Genomic DNA, 13,598 nt, shown 5'->3' with positions numbered 1-13,598 from the left:
CATTTTATTCAGCTGGACAGGACATTAAATGGGAGTTCAAATTTCAGGGAATGGCATTTAACGTGGATATCCTGCTGCCTGGATGAACACTTTAACCACTGTTGAGATCATCTTCCCCCTCCTCTTCTGTTCCATTCCTGCCTCCATCATCCGAACTACCTTGCAACTTCAGGGTGAGTCTTCTACCAACTAAACCTGGGAAATACACTGTCTAGCTATAAACTCTCCTGATTCTAGTTGTTCCTCTTTTCTTCAGGGTGGAAAACTTTGAAACATATCATTTCAGAGCACTGACACCAGCTGATAAAATAATCCTGACATTTGCTTGCTGCAGATTAGAGAAAGCCCCAGCAATTACTAAAAAACCTGCAAGTTTTGGTTCTGTCAATGACCACCTTTATTCCTTATCGCTATAGTACACTAATGTTTAACATCAGCTATCAAATTTCCCATCCTCAGTATCTAGCAAAAAAGTGTTGATCCAAAGGTGGCATCACGAACAGCCAATGAAAGAAATTTGCTGTATCTATCACTGCTGACATGAAGGGACACAGCCTCTTGTAGCAGAAACAATTTCTAGACCTTGTCTGAGCTCCCAGCGTCTGCAGAGGCTGTCAACACAGGGGCCAACATTTGATGCAGTGAGGCAGATACCAGGCTGTTTGGCACAGGAGACACTAAACAAAACATTATGTAGTTTTCAGAGTAGAAGTTTTGGCCAGCAAGAACTACAGCTCAGCCTGAACTGAGAAAATACCAGTAGAAAACCAACCAAGAACTAGTTTGTTCGTACACCGCCTCCTTTTAGCTTTCTATCCAATTGAGCATGTGAATTTTCTGAGTTTACTTTCACCTGACACATGAAAGTGCTTTGTGAGCACTGATAAAAACTAACATTCAATTAACATCCCTTGAGTTGAAAAGATGGAACTGGGAACAGTTAGTGAAATTTTCCTCTGAAGGAGATCTGGTCTAGTCAAACTAAAGAGCAGAAGTGAGAGAGAGTAGTTTCTAATAATGACACAACCCCTAATTGTACAGATCATCATTTCAATTCAGCTGCAAGGAAGCATGTCCACATGAAATGCTATTTGCATAAATTACGCTCAGCCAGGCCAAGCCCTACACCTACCTACTGTACTACACAATGGAACTTAACACTGACCTCAGTGAGCCAGAGGCGTGGTTCTCAGTTGCGTGAGACCAAACTCACAGTCAAAAATTGGGCACAGTGACAGGAAGAGCTACCCAGCTTCAGCTGTTCAGCTTAAGAGCTGCCCAGCTTAAGTCCCCAGTCTGTGGGTAATTCTCCTCCCCCATTCACTGACTGGTGCTCCTGAACAGAAGGCAAAAAAACTTTAACAGGAAGTTCCAGCAAGCTTTTATTCAATGGTATACAACAGGGAGAAATGAAGGTTAAAGAGGAATTGTATACATTACTGATTTTTCAAGTTGCTAAAACAAACACATAATGTCAAGAATAACTGAGGCTGATGACATAACAAGCGTGGTGACCATCTCTCTAGTGTCCATACCTGCAAATATATAGTATGTTAATACTTTTTTTAAAATTATCTTTTACACTCGTGCTGATTTAGGCAGATTTATTCTCATTGTACCATGATGTAATTAACATGTAAACCAGACAAAGGTGAAATGCTATGGTATGGAAACCTTAGGAAGTTCTCCACATTTCACTTCACCCAAATGCCCATCCAGATACTAGTCAGAAAAGAGCCTAAGCCATCCACAATATCATGTGCAAGAGACCCTCAGCATCATCACCTTTTGCCCCGAATCCCAATTCAAATACATTCTGCATGAAAACAAGAGCAAAGCTCGTCATAGTCCCAGACGTATTACTGAGCCCCTACAAGAAGATATTAATTCATGTTTCCATTTCTCATCATACTGCCCATGCAATGTTATGTCACTAGCCAGGCAATGTGGGCTCAGTTTTCATTAAAACATCTTAATTATTTGTGCAACCGATTGTGAACCAGGTTCCAAAGACAATCCTGAAGAGTTATAATATCTGTTTTGCTTTGTTTTAATCTGGACTCTGGTTAGAATTATTTTTTTTTAAAGGAGGTGGGGAGAGGGAAAATCCAGTTAAGAAAAGATTAATGGATAAATGGTATAGAATGAAGCAAGTGACAGGTAAACTTCCTATGTACAATTACCTCTCAAAATACAACCACCCCTCCACAACTTATCCATGGAGCTCCTATTATTATTTTAACAACAGTCCTTTGAAAAACACAAAACAAAACAAAGAACACAGAAATTATGAATAAAAGGGCCAGAGCGGTAGCAATGGCTACACGGACATTTGATTTCCACATGCTAGGAAATCAGCTCTATTAATCTCTGAGCCTATTAGTTATAAACCAAATCACCAAGATACAAAGAGAGCCAATAAGATGCCTGGCACCTCAGCAGAAATGCTTTGGAACACAAGCAGCTATATTTGGGTCATTTTCTGAATCAAAATTCCTCACGTGGCAGTACAGTATTCACCTGAGGCTTCACTTTCAGTGAATTCCACATGTTTTCTGCTCTCCACTCTTTAGAGAGAATGTCAATAGAAATCACTACTTTTTAACAACTTCCCCTTACTCCACAGCTGTTTGGGCTTTCTTCAGAGCTCATTCAGCATCAGGTGGCTAAGAAAAGATCCTTATACAGCAAGGTGGAGGAAAAAAACTTTCCCAACAGCAACTATGCCCTCAGATCCAGAAATGAGAGATTACCCACATAGCTGCCATTGATAATTTCTATTAACAGAAGGAAAATTGCATTTTTCATCTTGAAATCTGTGCAGGATACGTACTTTTGGAACTCCCATTCCCTGTTGTCCAGCGGACATACTTGGCGAGTTTTGAGCCAGCGAGAGATGCAGTGGAAGTGGAAAGCATGCTGGAAGAGAAAGTTCAGATCACATAATTTCAGAACACATGGATGTATCTCAATGTGAAAATTACTATTGAAAGCATCACAGTAAGAAGAGCGTAGTAAGTGTTTGCAGACAAAGGTGGGGAGGTCTAATCAGCCAGCTCACTGGTAAACACCAATGAACTGATCCCCATTTTCAGAGAGGAAGGTAATATTAGTGAAATGGCAGGGCAGCAGGGAGCCTGTTCCACAGTGCATGCAGTGGCAACCGACTGACTTCTGATGGAGGAGAGAACGCAGAGTTTAGCAGCTGCTAAAACTGGCAGAGCAGATGAAGCATAATCAGAAAGACAAGAAAGAGGATTTCACAGTGAATAGCAGGAATGATACGTATGTATACATGCTGAAGCTTTCTGCCAGTCTTCTGGACAAACTGAAGCCTGAATAAAAAGGAACTTGCAAAATCAGAAAGAAAAAAAATCTCTGTGTTTAATAAGGACACCCTTTTCCATACCCCATACAGCTACTTAAAAACAAGGTTCTACTTGGTGGCAACTCTTCCACACAAAAACTAGCATATTCTGACATGGTTTAAAAAGTTGCCCTTGTCCTCTACAAACAGAACCACAACATTTATAATCTTGTCCCAGCATTATCACACTGTAACTTGATCCCACAGCATAATGAAGATAGGACTGCAGAACAGGTAGTTATTCCATTATGGAAAATTTTATCTTCCAGCTTAGGCCCAGGCTAGCTAAGAAGTATGCACATTTGAGTTCACATGCTAGTGGGACCACATATGAAGGAATGCATATGGCAACAAATTGAGGAGCTGGAGATTATACACTAGAACAGATTTGATCTTCCTCCAAAATGGGAGGCAAATCAACTAGTTACCACATATTGACTCCTTGAATCAGCCTGCACAAAGACAAATCAAGCATACTGACATCCAAGTAATCCTCTTACCAGGAAAAAAAAGCCGTAGCTCCTAGGCAAAACCTCAATCACGAAAATCATGCTCAGAATGAAAGATCTATTATTCTTAAAAAAAAAAAGGGGTGGGGTGTGTAAAGGCCTATCTTCCTCTCTTCTCTCCTGTGTCTTCTGTGTTACACCTCTCCAACTTTCACTCTTTTTCCCTCCCTTCTTCTCTTTCTCCTTGCTAAGCTCTACTAAAATATAGTTTAAAGGGTGCCTTTTTTGTTGGATTACCTGAAACATTTTATAGAACTCGTTTTCTCCTGAGTCATGAAAAAAGGGCATAGCATCACCACACAAGCTCTACAATAAAAGTTTTCCTTACATTGCAGACGCCCCATGCAACTGTGCATTCTTCAGAGGTAGCTGACGCTTGGTTTGCTTGACATTCTATGCCTGTGAAAACAAAGTTTGAACACATATATGCACGAGTAGAAAATGTACACGCAACATCAACTGGTAGATTTCTTCATAATAGCAAGTGGGGGTGGGGGGGAAGAGCTCTTTGTTCTGTTGCATTTGTTACATCAGAAAGTGCCAAAAGCTGTGGTTTAATGTGTACTGTTTTCCCAAAAGTATCAGATCAAAACATACTTCATCCTGCTTTCCCCCTTCCTCTACTTTTTCAGTATTCCAAAGTTTCAGAGGGCAAGAGCACAGAGCTACGTACCAGTAGTTGGTAACATGTGTCTGCTTTCCAAATTTTAAGGATAAATATTTTTAATTTTTTCTCTTGTGTTTTAAGAGATGTCTTTTGATGATCAGTTGAAGGTACAGTTACTTAAACTTCTTGCCCAGGTTTCTCTAAATATAAATTCACTGTCTTGTCAGACATTATGTACCATCAGTTATACTTATTAATGTGCTCATGTATATGCTGGAGTTTACCTGTGTTTTTTCTGTAGTCTTGTGACAGGTAAGTACACCCCAAAAATACACAATAGGAAATACAGTTTAAAAATGTACATTTTAAAGGTTTTATACCTTGGAGCTGAGTACCTAGGATGATCCCAAAAAGGATAAAGACTATTTACAGGTTTGGGTTATGATTTCGGGTTTTGTGTCAGGCGGCATGGATGAAGATGACAGAGAGTGAGGTAAGAAGGAAGTACAGCACTGAGAAAATATATCCAGCAACTTGGTTATCCATTCTAGAGCTTGAACAATTCACTTCTGCTCCAGCTCTAGTAAAAACTTCAGGAGAAAAAAAAAAAGGTATTTCCAACTCCTCCACAGTCTGCAGCAGCACAAACCTTGGAAACCAACAGTTTACTTCCTGCTAAAGGATGCTTTCTTTAAAAGTCAAGCCCAAATGATTTAAAAAGACACACTAATAGATGATCAGCTTAGAACTCAATACATGGGCTTGTTGCTTTCTTGTTTTGCAGATTTTTTGTTTCCTGTCAAAGAAAATGTCTGAATGAGCCTCCCATTCTCTGTTCACTGTTTTTGTGCCCAAATATGCTCAGAGGAAAAGGAATTTGATTCATCAATTAAAGATTCAAAAATTTTTAAACCCCACAGGTTTGGTTGAAAAATGTGATTTTTATTTGCTCTGGGCCATTCATCCCTTTCTTCATTTTTCACTCTCTTTCAGGTGTGGAAATGAACAAAACAAGAGAAGGGCACATTTTTCCTGAGATATGAGGGAGACCAGTTAACCTTGTTCACAAGGAACTACTCAAAACAATACTGAGGTCTAAAGAAACTCAGTAACAACTGTTCTGCAAGATCTGAATGAAACTGTATTTGCTATATGTTTTACATCAAGATATACCACAGCAGGAATTCCAAAGGCCTGGCCTACCTATAGAAGAGAACAAAATCCTGTGCATCTGAAACATCTGATGTCTTCATTCCTTAAGCCCTCAATACATACAGCAATAAAACTAAATCTGATTAAGAAAGGGCAAGATGCTCAAGAACCTTGAAGAGCTTCAATTACTTTGGACATTTGTTTTAAAATTTGGCACCAAAGATTGCAGCAACAATTTTACTGTTAGTGCAGTAGAGACTCATGGTCTTGCTGAGTTTCATGGGGCGTGTTATATTAAGTTTAAAATTTTTGGTGTGAGTCTGTACAGTAACAGAAAATGGTGAGAAGATGAGTAGTAGGAAAAGGAGAGGAAATTCATTTGAAGGAATAAAAGTCAACTGTAGAGCAAACTTTAACTCAGGAAGTCTCTGCTGAAAGCAAGGAAAATATTCCAGTACGCAAGATACTTACCTTGTTTCTTCTCTTTCCCTGCTGGAAACAGGTTATCAGGCATATTCGATCCGAAGTCCACCTAGCCCACTTTGAGGTCATTTTGTGGGTTTTTTTAACTTCTCTAAATGGCCCTAACCTGTGAGCTGCATACTTTGGAACACAATACAATTTTTTGTATTTTTTTTTCCCAGGCTTTAAAGGACTCTGTATTTTGATGGGAAATGAGAGGGAAGAAAGGTGGTTTAGGTAAGCAAGAAAAGCAGCATTGAAACTCATTGCAGTGTTACTAAAACATGCGCTGACAAGCAAATACAGTCTAAAACACGACAGTCCCAAGAGCTTATAAGGACAGATGAACTTTTGCAGAAATAGCTGAGGAGGAGTTGTCTGGTGGTGATGTAAGGCACTTCCAACAAGACACCGAGATTTAACTCCCTCATCAAACAGGTTGGAGACTACTGCTGGCACTGCTGCCTTTGGCTGCCAAAAAAGAGCCTCCCAAAAGCTGAAGCACTTTTTGGTCTCCTACTTGCCTCATTTCAGAAAAGGACAATGTATCAACAAAGACATAAAAAAAAGAACCAACTGTGCCAGAGAATTACAGCTGATGATTCTGGCTCTTGAAAGAAAGAGAAGCTATTTGCTGTCTGCTGACCCAAAAGAAGTGGTAAGAGTCAGACAGTAACAGGTACTGGAGGAATACCGACCAACTCTTCCGTTGCCTTGCTTTTGACAGAGTATCTGGAGGTGAGGGCAGAAAGATACAGCTCAAACCTGAAATACCTGTAAATAATTGTGAAAGATGCAATGGAAGCATTTCAACTCAGGGAGTTACAGAAACGCATATTATATAATGGCAGCTTCTGAATCTTGGCATCTGTTAAGAACCATCTCTCTTCCTATACATGTTCTATTGCAGAAATCTGTGTATTTACCCAACAGAAAAAGCAACCTAAGAAATAACTGGCCATAATGACACATAACAGAAATAAAGTACTTGTCTTTTGTTCACAGCTACCATAACAGCCCACTGCGCTGGTAAATTTGATCATAAGAACTCCTCAAAGCATCTTCTGCTTGAGCAAGGGTAACCACTGTATGTGTTCCCCTTTCTCTTGACACGCTGCCTTCTAAAACTATGTCATGAAGGGATCGACTTACTGGGAAGACAAATAAATATGCATATCTTGGCTAACACAACACATCATGTATTCACTCAGAAAACAGTGACGGAAAAAACAAATAACCAAGATAATAAACTTGGAGGATATTCCTTACTTGTCCTATGAGGAACAGCTAAAGACTTTGGGCTTGTCTAGTTTGGAGAAAAGGAGTGTGAGGGGCAACCTCATTGCTCTCTACAGATTGCTGAGAGGGGAAGTGGAGAGGGAGGTGCTGAGCTCTTCTCCCTGGTATCCAGTGATAGGATACGTGGGAATGGTTCAAAGCTGCACCAGGGGAGGTTTAGACTGTACATTAGGAAGGATTTATTTACCGAGAGAGTGGTCCAACATTGCAGCAGGCTTCCTAGAGAGGTGTTTGATGCCCCAAGCCTGTCAGTGTTTAAAAGGACAATGCCCTTAACAACATGCTTTAATTTTTGGTCAGCCCTGAAATGGTCAGGCAGTTGGACTAAATGATTGTTGTAGGTTCCTTCCAACTGAAAAAATTTAGTCTTGTCTAGTCTAGTCTATTCCCCCAAAATGCAGAAAGAGCTCTTCAATTTAGTTTTTCAAAGTTCAGAGGAACTTCAGAATTTTCCCCTTGCAATTCTCTCCAGTTTCTTAGGAATTATCTGCATATTTTAATAAATATTTACCCTAAGTTCACCCCCACCATCTCATCATATGATTCCTTCTACTTATAACCCCCCCAGCATGACATTATTTCCTGTTAGTATCACACTCCCAAAATATATGTACACAGCTACCACCTTCCACTCCTACTTATGACTTAGCAAGCTATATATACTTAGTTCTGTTCTTTTTTTTTTTTTCCTCATAAATCCAATAACATTCAACCTGTTAAGCATCCTGAGATTCTTCTTTGGATTCTGTGCAATATATCTACTTTTGTGAAGCTGGAACATCAAACATGGTACTTTGCATCTTACTATTAAAGAAAGCGGACAGTATTTTGATGGCGCATTTTACACAGTTCAAAACTGTACCAGTTACCTTATTACAATATTACATTCCACATTTTAGACCAGAAGGTAATCCACTATACTAAACGTAGTGTTTGGTTAACACTCCCCAACCTACTATGTTGCAATGACAGCACAAGAGAGCACGCCTTTAAAGAAATATCTAAATAGGACCTGGGTCTTCTCAGCGAAGAATGAAACCAAAACACTAAAAATCTACTCATTCCTTCTGTACACTGAATAGGGCAGGGAGAATCCTCTGACCACATTACTAACAAGTCATAATGTACATGCATTAGGAGAACTGACATCTTAACCCTGATGCCTGACTTTATGTTAACAATCTTCCATTAGCATGTTACTTATCACTCCTTTAATGTTTTTCCTTTCAAGGTTTTTCTTCATCACTAGGAGAGACACATTTGAATCCTGCATTTCATCAAATTGAATCTTGTGTTGCTCTTCCCTGCACATTCTATTAATTTTTCCTCAGTTTCCCATCACTTCACATCTTATGTTTGAGAATCTAATTAAAGCGTTGTTTAACAACATTAATGATCTGTAAGAAGGAAGCAAGTAAATCCAGAGCCAACACTGACCTCAGAACACCAATTTAGGCAGCCCCTTCTACTCTGTATACTGTCAATTTTGGTCTGTCATTTGCAGTCCAGGCTTTTCATAACATTGCTCATACCCAACCTAATAATGTGTTATGCTTGAGCAACTCAAAAAAGAAAAAAAGTTACCTACACTCTTTTCCTTCAGTTTTTCCTAATCTACCTATACTCTCCACCTCACCCACATTTTGGTGGGATTTTTTTTTTTTTTTTTTTAAGAACTGACACACAAAATTCACTACTGGAAAATAACATCTGTCTACTCTCCTTCCAGCTCATCCACACTCCTCCTTCATCCTCATACGTCCTATTGCTATTTATAAAAAACAGCAAATATATGAGACTGTATCTGGTCTCTCATGGGAGGCACTAGTAATTCTGAAGCAGATTCATAGAATGCAACACAACAGCATCCACTCTCTTACAATATATCCCATGAACAATTATCTTTAATTACAGGATTTTATATAGTTATTCTATACATTTGTGAATTTGATAAATGAAACTTATGTTCTAACAAACCTTTACAATTCCATTTGCCTGTCAGTGATGTGCTTTCTTCTTTAATATATCATAAATCAGAGAGACTAAGTAGTAGTCCAGTGTCCACCCCCTTTTGAAACCACTTTTCAAGACGGTACAGGCTAGAGGTACTTTAAAAGGAAATCTTTACATCAAAGGACCTCAGCATATTTCATAACCCATATTCTCACTTGCTCCTCTTTAGTGTTATTCCCTTTCTAATAACCAAGAATAAACTGAGGCATGGATGGCTCAAAATACAAACATATCTATCCCAAAGCAGAGAAGTGAACTTGCTTAAACCATTTTCAGCCCTGTGTGTTACAGTGTGTCTTCTCTTTACTAAAAAAAACCACAAAAAACCACCAAAACCAGCCTTCTGAAAGTAGTTTTGTAATTAGTATTTAAATATGATGTAAAATCAGGTTCATCTCTCACTAGTTACTATAAACTTGAGGTCTCATTTTTCTGAAGTGTTTTATTTTCATATAGGCTTATTGACAGTAAGTTTCCATTACCAGTAGTTCCAAGGGTGACTGCATAACCTGCTCTTGTTTTGGGGGTTCCACAACCCTCACATTTTAGTAACACAAGCAAATAAGGCAACTTTCTACCTGGGGTATACTAAAAGGTCTTCTGTCCCTCATGACTGAACAAGATGGATAGTTACGGTGCCAACAGTATCTTGTTTTGAGGAAGAAAAAAATGGATTTGTACTCATTACCAGTCCTTTAAGGGACCGAAACCCATGACTTCATGCATGCACACCGATTTCATGATAGAAATTTGTATACTTAATTCCATTATCACTTTATTTTCCTACATAGCAAGCACAGTTGTTAACTGAACCATCAAGATTATACGGCAAAAGATTACACCAATACAAGCAATACATTGTTTTTCATTTAGGCATTTGATTACTCCCCTTTGTAAACAAACAATTAATTCTCTAGGTGGCTACAAAATTTCCCATACTATAACACGAACTCAATTATTCATGCAAGGTAGTTTTTGTACAATGAGGAATGAAATGAAGTCATTGGTCCAACCTTTTCCTGGCCAGCCACAGAAAGTGTTACAAGATTTCATCTTAATGACTATCATCAAAAAGTTGATATCCACAGCAACATCCCCAACTCTATTACCTCTCTTTGTGAGCGATACTTGTCAACCCTGAATAATTTCCGTTCCTCCTAGCCCTTTATTACTTTTCCTCTTTATTGCATCCAAAATACGCTCAGCAACATCATCTTGTCTGCAGATGTGGTACCGAGTGATTCTACTCTTTACAAGAAAAGAGTGAGGGGAAAACAGTATCGTGACAGAGATCACAAAAACACATTATCAGACTTCAGCATTACATAAAATAGAGCTTAGCATTTGCACTGTGACTACTTCATTCCTAACTGAAAACTGCATTTCCTGAATTATACTCTCAACAGGGGAAATTTCAGCTGTGCATCATGTACAAGTCAAAACTGTCAACTGTCTTCCCCATCATTTACTTACATAGATCCATAATATGGTTTCTGCAAATGGCACAGTTATCAACCACAATGTCCCACGCCCACAGAGCTACTGCATTCCACTAGAGAGAGGGGGAGAAAAAGAAAAACATAGTTTTGACTCATTTTACAGCACACAGAAATCCTTGTTATTGCTCAAGATCCCCTGCATTTTCGAAATTGAAAAGCTGAGATATTAAAAATAATTAGTCTTAGAAATCCAGAGTCATTCTTTATCATGAGTACATGTTACTAGAAAGCAGTGGTACATTCCTCTTACATACCTCCCAGACCCAAAGTCTCCTTCCAACTTCAGAAATAAGGTAACTCCCGCAGTCCCCCTTTTTGTGAAGCAAATGCAAACACCTGCATGTCTATTCAAGATCCAGAGGCAAGGATGCAGGTCATGCCACATTCTCAGTTCTGATGAAAAGGACAGTGCCTTGGAGAAAGGTCAATCCAGATGCCATTTTGTTAAGTAGAATTTCCATTATTTGCAGCAGTTCTTCTAGTAATCACCCCCCCAGAGCAGCTGGGGTCAAGAACTAAAATCATCTCTAATGCGGTAGATGACTTTGCTGACTCCTGAACAATCTTCTCTGCAAAAAGGGCACTAAGCAATGAAGTACCAGCAATATAAAAATTTTAAGGTACAACCAAATTAACCTTTCAAATACTTTGTTTATTATAAATAAATAAATAATAATATCTGTCCCATGCTACTCAGGGGAAGGGTCGGCTACAATTTTCCATGGCAATTTTAGAAAACTGGTTACAAATGATGACTTTAAGACAAGGTATGCAGAAAAGCATAGCACCTTTTTATTGCTCCCCACAAAACCCATAATCAGGTCTTTTGTAAATGTATGAAATTGATAGGCTTCCCTTCAATATTCAAAGCAATCCAAAAACATATTGGCAGAAGGATAATCTTCATTTACGACTTAAGTAGTCTAGACATTTTGCTTCCTTCCATTTTTTCCAGTATATGATTGTACTGACTATACTACAGTAAATCTTCTCTACTGTGTGCCATTTAAGTCTCAATGTTTCCATTGCTTCCCTTCAGCTTGGGATTCTGAAGGAGGAATGCAGACTGCCAAGTACTGATAAACAGTACCAATTTTGATAAGCACTTCAATTTTTTATTAATACTGATACAAAAAGTCATCACAATACTACTAGATCTTTAGGAAATGGGTTGGTAGGGATCTCATTTTTTCTCCCCATCTTCCAAATTCAGGCGTTGCCAGCTTTCTGGCTGAAGTACTCATCTCTCAAGGACTTCATCCACACTTCAAGGCAGCTAGGATAAAAGTTTCCAGCATCCTTACATCTCCCACACTCTCAGGTACTTAATCTACTGCCCCATCATAATCTACTCTTATAACCAACAGACCTGTAACAGAGCCATACATTCAACAAATATGCCTTGGCACCTTGCTGAGGAGGAATGCCACTGACACATAAAAGGTGCCGCCGCATCCTGCTCCTCTCATGTGCTATTATATCTGTCCCCGTTTCCAAAGAACAGTCAATCGTCGCCCCAGCACCCCCTTCTGCACAGACCTGCAGCCCTGTACAGAGCTAGGGATTTCCATCACCACTGATGACAGCTGCATTTAAAACAAACTATACCTACAAGCAGGAATCACCTGAAATGTTTACTGATATTCGGTCTAGGGGTCATTTTTCCTCAAATTCTACAGTAGTATAAACCGACACAGCCTCCCTACTGCCTCTGCACCCTGCTGTAACAAAATTACTACCACCGTCCAGCTGACGGCCGAACTGGTGGCACTGGACAGAAGAACAGTATTATGGCTGTTCTGAGGAAGCAGACAAAGCCAGGCTGACAGCAGAGCATTCGCTGAGTGCAAACACGTTGTTATGGCTTGATTTCAAGAAGAAAACTAAGTCAGACACGCGAACTGGCACACGGCGTCTCACGCAGCACACGGGGCAGCTCGGCTGCTGGGCCAGAACGGCCGGGCCTGAGGAGGAGGCAGCACTCCGGCCCTGCTCCCCGGCCCGAGCCGCCCGCGGGCCCCCGCAAACGCAGCCTGGCCGGGCTCCCAGCCCAGCCTAGCCTAGCCCAGCCCAGCCTAGCCCAGCCCAGCCCAGCCCGGCCCGGCCCGGCCCCGCCGGCGGCGGCGCCCGGGGGAAGCGAGCTGCGAAGGCCCCTGACAGCGGCAGCCCCCCAGACCTCCCTCCTCCCGCCGCACAGCCCACGTTAGCCGCACCGCCGATTGGCCAGCCTTCGCTCCACGTGCAGCGACCCGCCTCCGCCATTGGCCGGAACGCACGCCAAAACTCCCCGCAGGCACCACCCCGCCCCTGCCGCCGCGCTGGTGCGGAACACGGCGCCCGGCTCCGTGGGGGAAGCCACCCTTTCCCACGTCCCGCCCACCACCACCAGGCCGGCCCCGGCCTCCCCCTTCCTCCGGGACCAGCCGGAGGAGCGCGCCGGCAGGCCTCACTTTCTTCACTTCGAAGCGCTTCTTGCCGGCGCCGCTGTTGGTGCCGCTAGGGGTATCCACATCCATCGCGGCCGCCATTTTGGGTGCGTGAATCGCCCGTCCTGCTCCGCGCGCACGCGTGGCGGGCAGGCGCAGGGGGGCGGGGCCACCTCTGGATACCGCCCCCCGCTCGCCCCGCCCCGCCGCCAACAGGTGCGGGGAGGGCAGAGCGCGCGGCGCCGGGCGGGCGGGGCCGGGAGC

General features: G+C 41.4%; 1 protein-coding gene across 1 annotated transcript; it reads right to left on the bottom strand.

Annotated features, from left to right (window-relative positions):
- Positions 1-1,369: 1,369 nt before the first annotated feature.
- Positions 1,370-13,517, bottom strand: RBX1 (ring-box 1). The gene is made up of 5 exons (XM_080393083.1): positions 13,359-13,517; positions 10,883-10,961; positions 4,205-4,275; positions 2,834-2,919; positions 1,370-1,535 (listed from the first exon to the last, which is right to left on the bottom strand). Exons 1-5 carry the CDS (start codon positions 13,434-13,436, stop codon positions 1,523-1,525), a joined length of 327 nt encoding a protein of 108 aa, XP_080249209.1. The 5' UTR covers positions 13,437-13,517; the 3' UTR covers positions 1,370-1,522.
- Between the last annotated feature and the right edge of the window lie 81 nt (positions 13,518-13,598).

This window comes from Falco punctatus (assembly GCF_963210335.1).
Source record: "Falco punctatus genome assembly, chromosome: 6".
NCBI classification, from domain to species: domain Eukaryota; kingdom Metazoa; phylum Chordata; class Aves; order Falconiformes; family Falconidae; genus Falco; species Falco punctatus.
Note: the sequence above shows the minus strand (reverse complement) of the source record. Positions and strands in the feature narration are given on the sequence as shown.

Bases quoted from the DNA above. Each gene is read 5' to 3' on its own strand.
- RBX1 (XM_080393083.1), bottom strand. From the start codon at position 13,436: ATGGCGGCCGCGATGGATGTGGATACCCCTAGCGGCACCAACAGCGGC. The intron at 10,962-13,358 runs GTGAGGCCTGCC...CCCTCTCTCTAG, and splicing joins AGCGCTTCGAAGTGAAGAAA to TGGAATGCAGTAGCTCTGTG. The intron at 4,276-10,882 runs GTAAGTAAATGA...TTGTTTTCACAG, and splicing joins AAACCATATTATGGATCTAT to GCATAGAATGTCAAGCAAAC.